The sequence below is a fragment of the Chlamydotis macqueenii genome, chromosome 1 (assembly GCF_036417535.1).
Source record: "Chlamydotis macqueenii isolate bChlMac1 chromosome 1, bChlMac1.mat, whole genome shotgun sequence".
Classification (NCBI taxonomy): Eukaryota; Metazoa; Chordata; class Aves; order Otidiformes; family Otididae; genus Chlamydotis; species Chlamydotis macqueenii.
The window spans coordinates 89,025,455-89,041,207 of record NC_141556.1 but is presented as its reverse complement, the minus strand read 5'-3'; the positions used below and the strand labels follow the sequence as shown (position 1 = coordinate 89,041,207).

At 44.1% G+C, this 15,753-nt stretch overlaps 1 protein-coding gene across 2 annotated transcripts; it reads right to left on the bottom strand.

The window, feature by feature from the left end:
- Window positions 1-2,982: 2,982 nt before the first annotated feature.
- COX17 (cytochrome c oxidase copper chaperone COX17) lies at window positions 2,983-5,845 on the bottom strand. Of its 2 annotated transcripts, none has more exons than XM_086769310.1 (4): window positions 5,732-5,845; window positions 5,484-5,629; window positions 3,604-3,714; window positions 2,983-3,187 (listed from the first exon to the last, which is right to left on the bottom strand). In XM_086769310.1, the coding sequence occupies exons 2-3, from the start codon at window positions 5,600-5,602 to the stop codon at window positions 3,630-3,632; spliced, it is 204 nt and encodes a 67-aa protein (XP_086625436.1). In that variant the 5' UTR covers window positions 5,603-5,629; window positions 5,732-5,845; the 3' UTR covers window positions 2,983-3,187; window positions 3,604-3,629. The 2 variants fall into 2 exon arrangements, with proteins under 2 accessions (XP_086625436.1, XP_086625347.1); XM_086769221.1 differs by having other exon boundaries at window positions 5,736-5,845.
- Window positions 5,846-15,753: the final 9,908 nt, after the last annotated feature.

Genomic DNA, 15,753 nt, shown 5'->3' with positions numbered 1-15,753 from the left:
AGCAGTAAGAGCACAAAGCTCTCATTAGAAACCAAACAGCTTTTCTGCTGGGGCTCAACGTGTCATTGTAGAGTTTTTTAAAAGGAAGATTTGTAAAATGGTTGAACCACCAAGGCTTGGATCTTTTTCCTTTTTCTCTTGAGTACCATGGTCATACAGACCATCTTCATAGCACATTCAGTTTCCCACTCAGCAAGAGTTCAAAAAGCTTTCTTAATCTTCCAAAAAGAAACGTTATTTTCATGCCTTGCCTTGAACTAGAATACATGCCTTCCATCCAGGGGTGCTGGTGTTCATTCGAGATGAGCGTACAAAAGCCAGCGCTGATTCAAAGGGAAAGCCACACAAGGATTAAAAGGGAGGTATCAAGGCCCAAACCAATCTGGAATCAAGCAAGAGCATAGAAAACACCTAGGCAGCATTAAGATCCTTTTCTAGAAGAAGGCACGTAGGCATTACAACAAAACAAGACTGTGAAGAAGAAAAATAGACACGTCAAGGTTTTGAGCACTGAAACCGGCAGTGTGTAAAGAGATACTCCACTGGTTTCCCCACTTACAACGAATTCAACCAGTAGCACTTAATACTCAGCTCCATGCGATGATGCAATCCAGGTGCAGCCTGCACTATGTTTGGCAAATAAATCCTCTGTCCTTGAGAGCAGCTGCGTACCGAGGGATTATCAATCCCGGATGTCACAGCAGCTACACAACATTTTGCCCATCCTCAGGAAGTCCACTGGTTCACTGCTGATCCCATAAGCTGAAAACTAGTCCAATTACCTGTGTTGAGGACACTAAGGCCTTAATGGCTTAAAGTCAGAGAGGGCATAATCAAACACTTCCTTTTTGATTTATTATGTAGTGCATCACTGGCATTAGTCTGCAAAACTGTTTCTTACACACTAATAAATCCTGTAGCTCCAAAATATCCACCTGGTATTTCAAGTCACATTCAATGTACAACTGTTGGGAAAGGTCTAAAGCCTGCTCCAGAGAAGCTCATGGCGAATTGCAAAGGGACAAAGATGGCATGTACTGTATTTAGTTGTACTGCTACATAGTTCAGTCAAGTTTCCGGTTACTGCCCCATGTCATGACCTCGTAGGTACACTGAACACCCTGTGCAGGGCAGGATCTGTCACCATCTCCATCGGTAAGCAGTAACACAGTACTCCCTCTCCCCAGATCAAGCCTTAAGTCCACCGCACAGGAATCCTGTAGTAACACATGAAGTCTCTCAGCAAGATAACTGATTTGACTACAAGGGTTTTCCATTGTTGCTTTTAAATATATAGTTGCCCAGTATCCTTTCTGTGCCGTTGTACACAGGTATCACAGCATCCCACTCACCATCTTCCTTCCAAAAACTTTCTAAAAGTATCTAGCATGCTTCTACCTTCATCCAGGCCTATATGTCCCATTTCTTAAGTTTATAGAATTCGTGTAAAATTATATGGGGACCCATTTTTTTATTTTCTTCACCTGATTTAAATAGCCTTCCATTCTCACTTGACCACTGCCAGCACCTGCTCTGCTCTTAACTCTGTGGCACCATTTCCACAGTTTGATCCAGACTGGACATGTAATCACAAAGCTGGGGCTCGTCCACCTTTTTGTTTTCTTCAGTTCAAGCTCTGACACGCTTTGATTCATCAATAAATGACCTTATTCAAGTTTCTTACCTCAAGATAACAATAAACGCCAAGAGGAGCACCAGGTCCTGCTCCCCAGCCAGCTACAGTGCCACAAGCCATTTGAATGGTTTTTTTGCCAGAGCTGCACCTGCATCCCATGTCTTAGGCTGGAAGCCAACATGGGCACAAGTCCTGCCTCAGGACAGGAAAGTAGAAGAGCAGCACAGAGCTAGCAGCCCAGCTTGTTCCCTGCAAGCCTTTTAGAGTTGATTTCCTCAGACTCCAGGACCTTCATGAGACAGTCCCAGAAGCAGACTCTAAACTCTCCTCACACAACTTGTGAGTCTCAGCAGGGACTGCTCCAAGCGTCACATACTAAATGTTCACAGCCTATTCCTTGCTAGCTCAAAATATGCAGGCCCCAGCAGGCAGAGAAGTGATCATGACTGCACCCATCCCTCCAACAGGATCAAAGCCAAGAGAAGAATCAAGACAAAGCACAGATCTTGTATCTTCGATTTCTGAAAAGAAAGCTCAGCAGGAGAGGAAGGAATCAGTGATGTAGCCTTAAGCAAAGTCAACTCACCAAAGGAAGAACAATGTTAGGGTTGCACAACACAGTGTGAAACAAAAAAAGTCCTACATGTAACAAACTACCAACTGCACTTTTTTTTTTTTTTTGCTCTAGATTGTAAGAAGAAATCAAAGGCCACAGCCACCTTACCACTGTAATATCACACAGGTGAGAAAAAAGCCAGAAAACAAAAGCCCACGCATGTCTAGCACAGTATCAACACAACAAAAGCAAGCTTTTTTTCCAAGCAAGTGGAGTTACTCCATACATCTGGAGTAATTTGCTACCTTTCCCTTAAAGAACTACTGGCTCAAGAATTTCAGTTTGACAAGGCAAGTACTTCATTCTTCATTATACAGAATGAAGCTTGAATCCTAGGGTAAAGCTATTAAAAAAAAAAAAAGTTGGAAGAATACTAACAGGGGAAAGTAAACTCACTTTGGACTCTAAGGAAAGTTCATTTCATAAGGCTGTGCTCATCTTTGTACAAATGTAGTTCCACCCACCATCACAAACGGCACTACAAGCTTCAGCATGACTTTGCTGAAAGTAGTAACAGGGCAGTGTCACTAGTACCATTTCTCAATTTGCATCAGCAGGAAATCCCACCGAAGGGCCATCTGTTCAACCACAACAGCAGAGCAATCAACGTTCTCATGTCAATGAGTAAGCAGGCCTTTCTCATTCTCTCCATTCCTACAGCACACTGTTTTCGATGAGGAGGACACTGTCATTTCTTTACTTAGAAAGAAACAGAAGTCAGGAACACTCGTCATTTTCAGATTTTTATTAAGAGGAAAAAAATATATTTTCTATAGCAGCGCTCAAACAGTGGAAAAGCCACAGACGTGATGCACAGTCTACCATTAGAGACTCATTTATAAATAGATTCTTTGTTTATATTCGTTCTTTGAAGTAATTGCAGAAATAATTTATTTTGCAGCTTTCCAGAATACCAGTCACTCCACAGGCATCATCTAGAAGAGAGGAAAGACAGCTTCACAGGACATGGATTTTCACTGGATATTGAAGGACAGTTCAACAATCACAACAACAAAAAAACCCCAGCAACAAACCCACAAAAAACCCAACCACCACACTGCCTTACCATTAGAAATCTAAGTTGAAGTTCAGATCTATTAAAAGACAAGAGGCAGAGCCGTACTCTTCTGCTGAAGAGCTACTCACAAAGGCTGGATACTGCTAGAAGGCTTCACCACCCTCACACGGGCAGCAGTGCTTACTCTGGTGTCAGTGACGGCTCCTTTGCCTTCCCTCTCATAAGGAAGATTTGCCATCATGAACAATACGCTGGGCCTTCCAGTGGCACCAGACGAGATGCCAAGGCACTTCAGAGGCAGAGATCACGCGCGTTCCTGAAGGCGATACTCACCACATTCACAGTCCTGCTGATCTCCCTCATATCTTGAAGCCCAGAGCTCTCATACACTCTTTGTGAGCTTCAATTAGGTGCCCACAATTTTCTTCCCCCTTCTCAACGATGCTGCAAAACAAAAAAGATTTCCAAGGTTCAACAACAAAATGTCAGTCAAAGCCACAGAACTGACAAGCTGTTGGGGACAATCAGAAGTCCCTATTAGTCTCCAGAGATCTTTTTGGCCATCCTGTCCAGGGTAGCGTTGTTTCGGAAAATATAGTACTATCTCAAAAGGGCACCCAAGTCTGGACCTATGCACTTAAAACTCTGATGAAATGTGTAACAGAACTCCTATTAACAGGCCAGTGTCTGTTCCGGGCAAGTCTAGACTAGGATTTGTTATACAACACAAGGCTGTCACATCACTTCATCAAGTACGCTGATCTTGCCAGTAATGACTTTGAAATCATTCAGTACGGAAGCAACAGAATTTCTCCAGTAAGAGATCAATACAGAATAGGCTGACCAATAAATGCCGTTTTAGTCCAGCTTCAGTTGGGATTTAGGGAACCTGAAGAAAAAACCTGTCCAGCTACTCTTAAAAAAATTATTTACCACATACAGCAACTTTTGATGTTACTCATACATCCGACTGTCTAATACATATTCGAATAGCGGTAAGCGCCTACCATTGCTGGCATATCGCGTGTACCACAAAAGCAGTTCAGACTCGCTCTCTGATTGACTGGCTGAGCACTCTTCCTCTGTCCCTAGAGGTGGGGATTCCACCACAGCGCAGAGCACAGGTCACAGGCCTGATCAACCCTCATCTGCCAGATTACGCTATTCTTGCTGCCAAAGGAAGAAACTACCAAACTGTGAATAACTAAAATATCTTATTTTCTTAAGCAGTTCAGTTTTATTACAATATACGTGGACAACTCCGCTGGCCACTCAGGGCAACTCCCTCTGACCTGGGACTTGCATCCTACCACCCTTTTCTTAGAGTGCCCTGGACTCACCTTCACTCTACCACATAACTGGACACACAACCCTAACTTTGGCAAAAATACAGTGTCCAGTATTATGTCACCTACTGAACAACATTTGTACCACTTGCCAGTCAAAAAAAAAAGACAGTTTGGTTGCTGGACTAAAGTAATTTACTGTCATAGACAAAGAAATTCTATTTTGGGGGTGCACTTCACACCACTTGACAGGTCCTATGATCATGATTAAGCCTGTAATTACAAATGCAGCTATATAAGTCATTGTCAAATTTTGCACCTCTGTGATAAATGTCATTGTCTGAGACCTAAAAACCAAGTTATTTTGTTTTGATTAAAAGACAACAGTGTTTATAATCAATTAAATACTAAAAATGTTACTACCTGCTGCTACTTGTTGCTTCAGTCAGTCAACAGTAGTGAGGATTTGTAAGCAGCATTAAAAGCTAATATCTGCAACCTGTTTTAAACTAGGGCTATGAGATATTAGTCTCTTCATTTCTAATTCATCCTTTTAAGACGTTTTCTTCTCTCCTCTGCACTCTCCCTTTTCCCTCTCCCACCCCTCTCTGTCCAGGGTGGGGAGGGCTCCTCTGATTTGGAGGGATTTCCCCGGTACGTAGGCAGGGGCAGAAACTCCTGGAAGGTAGCTACGAGTGGGGCAGGGCGGGGAAATCCAGCGAGCCAGGCCACACAGAGACGCCGGAAGCGGGCGGAGGCCTGGTTACGACGCCCCAGTAGCTCGGCGACGGGCCAGGCCCGCGAAGGCGAACACCCGCGCAGGGGCCACCGCCCGCCCCAGGGAGCCTGGGGACATCAGGGGACACCAGGGGACAGCACTCCCGCCCCGAGGCGGCAGCGGAGGCCGCCGGCGGCTGGGGCCCTCACCAGGCGTCCCGCGCTTTCTTGGTCTCGGGGCAGGCGCAGCAGGGCTTCAGCGGCTTCTTCTCTTCCCGCGCCTCCTCGCCGCCCTTGGCGTCGCAGCTGGCGGCGGCAACCGTCGACATGGCGAGCGGCTCCCCGGCAGCCACGGCCTGCAGGGGGAGAACGGGGCGGGAGCGGCCGTTAGCGGGGGGGGGGGGGGAGGGGGAGCCCCTCCGGCGCGAGTCCGCCCCGACCCCGGCGCGCGCCGCTACCTGCCTGCTGGGCCCGAAAACAGAAAGACAGCGCCGCGCGCCTCCGACAGCGCGCTCACCGCCTTCGAGGCCTCTGCTGCTTCCGGGTCACCTTGCCTCACGCCGTCCGCCCCCTCTGCGCCTGCGCCTGAGGCCCGCGGCATGCCGGGAGGTGTAGTTCGACTGTCCTACACAGGCCTCCTTCTGCCTCTCCTCCCTGCATGCTTAATATGTTAAAAACACTTATGCATGCTTAATATGTTAAAAAAACAAGGCACTGCTTTGAAGACCCGATGCCTGCTTTTGATAGGCATTTCAGTCTCAGCTCTATCTTGCCTGCGCTGTCACCCGAGCGCATTTACCCTTATCCCAGCGCCAGGGTGGGCGGTTATGACGGAGATGGATCCCAGTGCAGTAACGAGCAATGGACGTGTCGAAAGACATATTCTCCAGGAACACTGGATCCTTAGCGAGCCAGAAAGAGAAGGGAAGGAGGGAGCGGGCAGGAGGGTGAAAAATGGCGTCAGCTGCTGAGAGGACGTGCCACCCGCCACGGTCTTAGCAGGAGCAGCAACTGACAGGATTTCAGTTCTGGCAGAGCCAGGCCCCATGATCAGAAAGCTGTAGCCAGCTACCAAAAGGTTTTTTTTGCTACTCAAGCAGTGGGGGAAGCAAGGGCTCAGTCCTTTATGACAGTTGTGCACAGAAAATGAGATCCATGGCAGCGAAGAACACATTGACACGCAGATCAAACTCTACAACTCGGAGAGAGTTATAAAGCAGGCATGTTTATTCAGCGCCGGGTGCGTGGGGGGTCGCTCCTCCAAAAGCACGCATACTGACAGCACATTTTACCAAAAATTTATACAGTGCAGGTATACATATTCATAGGATTGCACAATACAGACATACGTATGCATAAGTGAGGCGGGGTTATTAAAAAAAACACTTGCCTTAGCATTTCAGATCTGTCTCTGGTGGTCGTTTCCTTCTTCAGGGGTCTTATCTTCCTCTAGATGAACTTTAGTCATTCACCCATGCTCTCCTTTCGCTTGGTGATTTCAGCAGTTTGCCGACTTCTGACCGAATTTGTGGTGGAACTAACATTCCGTCCTTTGCCAGACATAGTAATCCTTGACAAATACCAGTTTCTTGACAAATACCAGTCCCTGGTAAGCTTAAGTGAGTTTCAAGGCAAACAGGATTGTTAGGCATTATCTAGCAGACAGTTAGTCTCCTAAATCAAGCAATATGCAGATAGTTAGTTTTCTAAATCAAGCAATATTTAACAGACAGTTAATTCCCTGTATCAAAGTGGCTATGCGGGCATTGCACATGCGAGCATAGCCATCGTCACTGGCAACGTGAAATGTTGCTCTTTCGTGGCTGAGGGCCAACCTGGCCGGTCCCCACCATGGGCAATAAGGAAAAAGATACAGAGCCACTTTTCCTTTGTAGTCTGCTGCAAACCAGGCATCAGCAGCCATTCTTGCCTTCCAGGTCTCTGCCACATAGCAAATAGCTTGGCCATTTTGCCACAGTCTGTCAGCTCCCTCAGGCAACTGCGTGCTACGCTTGTGCCTGCAACTCGCCCCGATGATGATGATGGTGTTATACTTGCACATGGATAGGTTGGCAGGCATGTTGCAGAGCAAAGGGGCGCTCCACACAGATAATGTGGGAAGGGCTGCACATCAGTGGGTGTGACACTGCTGAGAGCTTGGAAGGGGAAAAGAAGAATATGCCCACTGGGATCCAGCTGCTGTACCTTTTAATGGGGTGTAGCAAGAGTCAAAGAACTGGCAGCTTATATCAGGTACTAAGGGGACCCAAAATTGTAAGAACACTGACAAGAACATTTGGAGGGAGAGAAAGCTTGCATTTTAGGTATTGAATTAACTTCTGATGTTAGGATGAGTTTTTTTTACACTTGGGGCAGATTATCCCATACTTGTCAATCACAGAGGTATTTATATCAGTCTGTGATGAAGGGTGAATAGCAGTAGCTCCTATAAAACATATTCTCAGTCTCAGCAAAACCTGTCCTATACAAAGCATGAAATATCAAGCAACCCTGTTGTTTTCAAGAGCGCTGGGCAAGACAGAGAGAATTATTTCATTATTTTCAGTATTTACCCTTCCAATAAGCCAAGCTAGAAGTGAGATCATTCTCTTTTGAGAGATTTTGCTCTTTCCTTTCTCTGGATCACCAAGGTGAATGCCGGCACCGCTAACTCTTGCTACCTGAATGAGTAAATGATAAGAGAGGATTCTTTTTTGATCCTCTCATTCTCACAAAGAGAGACAAGAAGCAGAATGTAGCTCTTTTCCAGAAAGCTCCACACTTTCATTGCATGGGTGGATGAGGTTCACCTTTTTTTCACCATTGAGGCATCTCTGCGGCATCCTGATGATGCAACTCCTTGAAATGCAGGCTTCTGAGGAGATTGCCTATGGATTGCCATCCTACCTCTGAAAGTGTGTCATGTAACACTCATTCACCTAATCAGCCTACTTAATTGTCCATGAATCTCAGCTCAGTAGCCTGTCTCCAGCTATCCCATTTGGCGGGGAAGGTTGTTCAGACTGACCTACACCCACACAGCCCCCTGGTTCAGCACGCACACATTGTGAGGCCATGCAGCTGGGCTTGAACTGGAAGATGTGCAGGTTGCATGTGCTGACCAGAATATGCTTCTCCCAAGCCCACACAAACATGCTGCAAGATGGAGCTGAGACTGAAATGCCTATCAAAAGCAGGCATCAGGTCTTCAAAGCAGTGCCTTGTTATTAGTATTTTTAACATACTAAGCATGTTTTCCTTTCAAATCAATTAGCTTTGTCTTTTCTTCCTAAACCTTTATCTGCTGGCCACTATCCAAAGGCCTAAACAGAGCTGGTGATAGCAAGACAAACTCTGAGGGAAAGCCTGTGGTAAAAAAATCTCAAAGGCGGTTTCCCAAATCAGCAAGTGAACAGTATCTTTTATTTAACATCCTCTTTTATTTTTAAAAAGAGTTTGAATTAGATTGATTTGGCCTGTAGAAACCAGGAAAAGACCAAACAAAACACATTTTGTACTCTTGCCGGAGTTACAAAATACCAAGGGCAGAGAGAAGTTAAACTTTAGTCATCATGGGAGAACACTTCAAAGGGGGCTGCACAAAGGTATGGCGTGTGGAGACTAAACATCTCTGCAAGCAGCACTCCATTTTAACTCTTACCAGCTTTCCAAATAGATTAAGAAGCATTGCTATTTTGGCCATGCTGCCTGCATGGTAATAGTTTGTAACAGAATCACCCTGGAAGAAGGAATCACTTCTTGGTGGGATGAAGGGACAGGCGCTGGGAGGGAGGAGAAGGAAGGAAATTGCCATTAAAGCACAGTTAACACATTTCCATACTGATTGCACCAATTTGGAGTACAGTGCAGAGGGGACATCACAGTTTTTTCTCTTCTGACACTACATTGTGCATAAGGATTGTTAACTTGGTGCTTTTTGTTTTACATTTGTCCTCTGCCTGCTGACAGCAGCAGAATAATTATATTAAAGAGTATGTGTCAGGATGAACAGATTTATCTACCAGTCAAAGAAGAATAGCTAAGGGCAGGCTCCTAAGCTGAGACTGCTGGAAAATTGTCAGATCCAGTACCCAAGAAAGGAGATTCAGTGAAAATCTCAGAGTCTCTGAAAGAGACAATGAAAAAAGATGCTCCCTCAATCTAACATGTCACTTGGCAGCCTGGTGCAACATGTGAGAGTACAAGGAGTACAGCTCTGGGTTTAGAAGAGTAATGAGTGAAATAGGAGGAGACTGCCCAGTTGCTATGGCGTTCCAAATTATTCTCCCTCTACAGCCCTTTATCAGAATTAAAGAACATACAGCAGTATGTTCTTTAATATACTGCAGCATATTGCAGTTGCACTGCAGTCACTGTCGTTGGCTTCTTGTATCTTCAGTTTGAGCCCACTAAAAGAATAGTTGTCCAAAAAAAAAGTATTTGTCTGTTAGAGATGCTCAAACGGACAGACTTTTCAAGGATCCTCAAAAATATATTTACATTCATTGTTACTGTTAAGTAGGGTAAGCCCCTATCAATGTCAGTTGAAAGTAACAGTCTGGGGTAGTCCGGGGTTTTCCAGATTTCTCACAGTTCTGATATAAATGATAGAAGGTAAATTTAGCTGTGGAAAATCTGTGTGGTGAAACAGAGCTGAAGGTATTTTGATACTTTCCTCATAGTGCCTATTCTGGGAAACACTAACCCTTTACCATCTTGAAAAAAGAAATCTGTTTAATATTGGTCTGGAGAAGTATTTTTGCCTTTGACTTAGCATAAACACGAGACAGCCACTGCTTCAGCAGGCCAGTCAACCATACGCTATGTTTGATTGTCTGTGGTTTTGGTCAACGCTTAGATACACACTGGAAAAAAGGACTTCAAAGCTCTGAGCAAGAAGATTTGTCGGGGCCCAGTTGCCTATTATATTAACTGCCCAAGTACAGGACAGAGTTTATCTTTTTGATCAGAGTTGCAGATCTGCAACTACCAAGCCAAATACTATCAGCTCAGCAGTGTCACCTGAGAGAGAATGAATGCTGGGACCTTTGCTCTGATGCAGTACAATGGAAGAGACTCTGAGGTGATTCATTACATCCCCTCTAAGCTTCAAACTCCATCTTTAGGTGAAAGAAAGTGGTTCACTAGGCTAAAATCACCTCAAGAAGTGATGCACCTGTCCCTTCCCAGGCTGCAGAGGCAAATCCCCATGTTTCAGGACTATGGCATGAATTCTGTATGCAGGGATGCTGCACCATAGGACTGAACCATCCCCTCCTGGGAGACCACCATGGAAGCCTGTATGGAGAGAGTCTCCTTCCGTATTGGCAAGCAAGCCCTTGAAGAAACAATAGTAGAATCAAGATTACTTTTAAGGCATTTCTGTCTCTTTGAATGCCCTAGAAACTAGTACTGCAATAGATCATCTCTTGCCAGACATTCGGCCAAATCTTCAGTGTCGGATGCTGGAGGTGGAAGGTTTGCAAAATTGCACTCACTTTCCACTTTAGAACCAGAACTGCTGTCTCTGACATAGCAGGAATCGGCTCTCTGCATCCCAGAAATTCTGGGGTCTTGTGCTGGGACCAGGACTCTGTGGCCTAGCCCTCCACAGTAAAGAAGAAGGGAGCCTCCTGCAACAAAAGGCAGAATAGAAACTCGTGTCCCAATCAAAATTTGCAGCAATACTGATTTCAAGAATTGCCACCACTGCTTGGTTTTGCTAAGAAACCAGTGTTTTTATAGTACAGTTGAGACACTGTTTCCAGTGATGAATGACTTTTCATGTGAAATCTGGATGTTTTTGCAGGGAAAAAAACCCAAACTAGACATGAGTACTTGGTTTTGGTATAAACTTAGAGGATCTTAATGTCTTTCTCACTTTTTTTTTTTCTGCACATCTCTGCTCTGTGCTAAGATTATGATTATCATCACTTTCATGTTACACCACTTCTTTTCATTGCCTGCTGAAAGCATATCCAAATATGTTAGTAAAGATTATGAATTTGCCATGCATGCAACACTGCAAAAGCCAGATCAGCAAATTCAGTATGCATTTGCCCTGGCAACATGGCAAAAGAAGGAAGCTGGCATTTTGTACCAAGCCACAAAGGAACCTGCCTGTTTCACATGCACTGAAGGCAAGAACAACTGAGCCTTTTAACTTGTGGCAGCTTTTCCACAACACAGATCGGCAGCAGGTGATGTTGGATGCGCATTTCAAACCTGACCAGGCTTACTTCAGTGCTGGTGGGAAGGAAAGGCCAGGTGTCTGCACTCAGATGGGTGCATGTGCTACCAACACAACAAAAGAGCATGGCTGAAGAAGACAAGTCTGTATTGTCTGACAGTCTCTGCGCTTAGTAACTCAGAAAATCCTAACCTGTATTTGAAAAATAACATCACTAATTCTCCAGACAACATGGTTTAGAAGTGTTTAGGCATGGAGAAGATATACACTAGTCACCCAGGGGGAAGTTTTGCTATCCTCAGATTTTTTTTTTTCCCTCTTCCACTACAGAGTTAACCAAGACAGCTGCCCATGCAGTTCTTTCCAAACAGGAAACCCCTTTCATTCTCACTTCTCATGACTTGAAAGAGTAAGACTTTCAAACTTCTGCATAACCCCTATATGAATTGTCAGAACTGATCAGAATGTAACCCCAAGCAATCAGGCAGCTGAGCCATATGTTAATATGTGGCACCATGTGCATATACAGATGACCTCCAATCAGTCACCCCACAAAAATCAAATGCTGCCTAAGGTCTGTGCTTGTGCATTACAGGAAACCTCGTTTAGAACCCAAGTCCACTTGCCTGTGTATTGAACAAAAATGCCTCAATGTAGTTCCATGAAATACTCTATAACACAAACTTCTAACCTTGATCAGTTCTGCTGCAAACCAGGCAGTGTTTCTGCAACTCCCATGAACGGTGTTAAGCTGTCAACCAACTCAGAAGCAGCAATACAGTAGGTCTACTTCTTTTCCACTGCACACATTACAGTCATCATTTTTTCCCCTTAAATGTTGCTGCTATTATAATTTTGTTCTGCTTGGTGGCTCGCCATTTTGATGTCTGTGTCGGTAGCAAATCTGGCTTGCCTGAATCTATTCAAGTTTCTCTTGATCATGTTTTAAGAAATGTGAAACTCCACTATAGAAAATAATTTAACATTCACAACAAACTGTGGGGGCTAACTGGAAGTCTGGAAGGAATCATTAGTATTTACAAACACACGAGGCATTCAGTTTTAGAGATGTCACTGGTTGCAGCTGCATACTTCTATGTACTCACATCCTAGCATCTCACTCCTTTTAAATATTGCCTCTAGACATGTGCTATACAGTGCTGCAAGCTGCTTGTAAAGAGCCTGCAACATTACATATCTTCAGAATCCATTTAGAATCTCCACAGCTGTTACTTGCAAAGTTACAAAATAATGAAGAAAATTCAGTCACTCTTAAGCCATTTCTTTCACATCAGTGGTCAAGCTAGGTTTCAGCTTTGAACACCTACTTAATTTGCACTTGGTTTTCTTCTCACTGATCCAGGAGAAGAATTTCTAAGTAAGTCTAATGAGTATTATTGGCACTTTCTCAATGAGATCTTTAGAATCCTTATTCCCACCAAAAATCAATTGGATTTGACTATCAAGTGCTTAAGGGTCAGATTTTAAGAAGCATTAGGGCATCTCCATACGCAGGTGGAGGGATTCTCCAGAGAGCCTATTTACATTGACATCTTCCTAAATACATTATGTAGCTGGAGTACAATTATTTTTTTAAAAGTGACACGGGAACACAAGTCACCTAGATGGCAGAGATTTTCATCTAAACCTTCAGCTCAAGCCCATATCCTGGCTATTTTGCCCTGGTTTTCAATATGCTATACAGTATACTGTGCAGTATTTTCTCCAAGTACTGAGTGCCTTGGGTTGGTACTTACCCTGAATAAGAAAAACTAAATTTTATTCAATGTGTCCTGTCTGGACTGGCACATCATTAACTTCAACTACTCCAGTCCCTTATTTAAAACCCAGAAAGGATTCTCCCACGCCTGATTTTCCTAGGTGTCCATCCAAAGACTTACTCAGGATCAAAGAGAGGCTATTTCCAGATCAACATGCTAGATGTTGAGTTCTTATTCTGCTCTCACAGTTGCTATCACACCAGTGACATGCTCTAGATCCTGTACTGTGTTCTGTTCAGTCACCACTATTTCAGACTGGGAAGTGATGTGGGAAGGACTATGTGGGTGCAGGCAAAGACAGAGGGGAAAGACAGGGGAACTTTCAAGACTTAAGAGTACACAGGCTTTGTTTTCTTACATGAGGGAAGTGATACTGACACATTCTTTCCCCAGTCCTTGAAAGGGCTCTGTTCAGCCTCCATCCAATTCTAGCTTTTTTCTTCCTGTGGCCTCTGTGTCCTGTCACTGGTGCCTCACCCTTTTATTTCTGATAGGGCTCCCCTGGGCCCTTGGATGTGTGCTAGCTCTTAGCTAACCTCTGTCCAGTAAATTTTTTTTTGAAAGGTTTAATGGACAAGATTAAAATCATGTTGCATTAATTGTTTAAGAGGAAATAAGAGTGTACTGTATGGAAGAGTTATACTGTATTATAACAACAAGCTGAAATGAGTCTCTATAGCACTTCTGTCCAGCTACTTAATTTCGATGAAGAGAGTGGCTAAAATGATCACAGAAAATAAAATCCCTCGTGCTCCCTTCAGATCAGGAAAGCACAAAAATTCACTCCCTGGAAAAGTTTTCCAACTAGTTGGAAGCCAGTCTTGACCAGGCACCCTGGCAAACAGTAAGAGAAAGAGCAAGGAGAGCAGAAATGCTGCAGAGGTCAGCAACGTACTCCATTTCATAGTTTTTGACACATCAGATAAACACATACTACATGGCCCTGTCTGATGAACTGTTAAGCTACCCTGCGCTACTGCAGGCTTTAGTACGAACCATCAAATACAAGCAGCCAGTGAAAATCCAGCTACTGAATGTCAGCTTCTGGGTAGAGATCTCCTTAGCTCAAGGAGACAATAATCTCTCTACAGCCTTTGACATTCTTAGGGAGAATGTCAACACCATCTCTTAGTTAGGCCAGCCCCCTTGCGTAGCCTGGGGGAGAGCAGAGTCCAGAGCCTGGAAGCATGATCGAGACTGGGCAGGCCAGGATGGTCGTTCTGGTGACAGCACCCTCCCTGCATCTCTGAAGGCTGAACAGGCACCACCAGTCAAGTGTTAGGGGGATCCATACTTCAGTAGGGCCTCTCATCGGGCTTGGCTGAGTAAAATAGGGCAATTCACATCTTCCCATCCAGACCATTAACAGGTTCCAAATGGTTTTTAGGATTGCCCTTTTAAAGAAAGAACTGTCCTCTCCCAGCTCAGCATGGAGCTGACAGAAATAATCCAATCACAACCTTGCACATTTCTCATCTAGGTCTCCAGAAGCAAGAAATAGTTGGATTCCTTTGAAGATACAAGCTCATCCCAACTTCTAAGCCAGAAATATGCAAGAAAATCCTGTCTATTAAGTCAATGTAATATTCCCCTTCCATCAAATCTTTCCTCTGGTTGTTCTCTTACCTCTTGTGCTCTGGCTATGATGTAGCATCTCCTTTGCTGATTCAACCACTGATTGGTACACCAAGGAACAGAGGGAATCTAAGGTTTCATTTTTAAAATAAATGTCTTAGCACACTGAAAATTGAAAGCTGCAAGTTAACATGTTGGCATTGCTATTTATTCCTCTGAGTATTGCATGGGAGGAGTGAAAACACTAGGAACTCACTAGTTCCCTAAGGAGTTCAATCCAAGATCCTTTTCCTACTGAGGTAAGACAACAATGTTCCTGACTTCAGCCCAGCAAATAATCAAAATATCATCCTTGTACATTAAAAATCTCATCCAAAGCTCATCTAATCCAAGTGAAATACAGCATATGAATGTCCTTCAAAGGATGCCTGAAGTATTGGTAAACTTGGGGTTTTGTCACCAATTGGACTTCTCTGAACCATAGGGTGAAAATGTCCTTAATTCTGTCTTCCTTTTTCTTTTTTTTAAAGTGCTAATCAAAGTCATTACAGCAGGCTTTGAAGTGAATCCTTTAACTGTGATCACAAAGTACTACTACTACTACATTTTCTTTGAACTTCGACTTTTTAGGCTATCCTTATCTGCAGATTGCTTTTAGTAGAGTAAACATACCAACAGTCTTACTAAGAAAAGAAAAGCAAGGCAGAACAGGTCTCCTATAAAGACGTTCACCTGTTTTTGCTGTTTCAGTAGCTGTATCTCAAGATGCCTCTCTTAGCAGAACTCTTAGTAAAAACAGCACAAAGAAACCAAAGATTTCACTTTGGCGAAGCTCCATTTACCGCAATCAGTACTCCAAAGCCGTTTGTACAAAAGATGTCACAAGTTACAAGTGAGGTATTCCACAACAGATCTAATGGCTTACTATAGCCAA

Coding starts and splice junctions, on each gene's coding strand:
- COX17 (XM_086769310.1), bottom strand. CDS start 5,602: ATGTCGACGGTTGCCGCCGCCAGCTGCGACGCCAAGGGCGGCGAGGAG. Junction 3,715..5,483: donor AAGAAAGCGCGGGACGCCTG/GTGAGGGCCCCA, acceptor TTTGTTTTGCAG/CATCGTTGAGAAGGGGGAAG.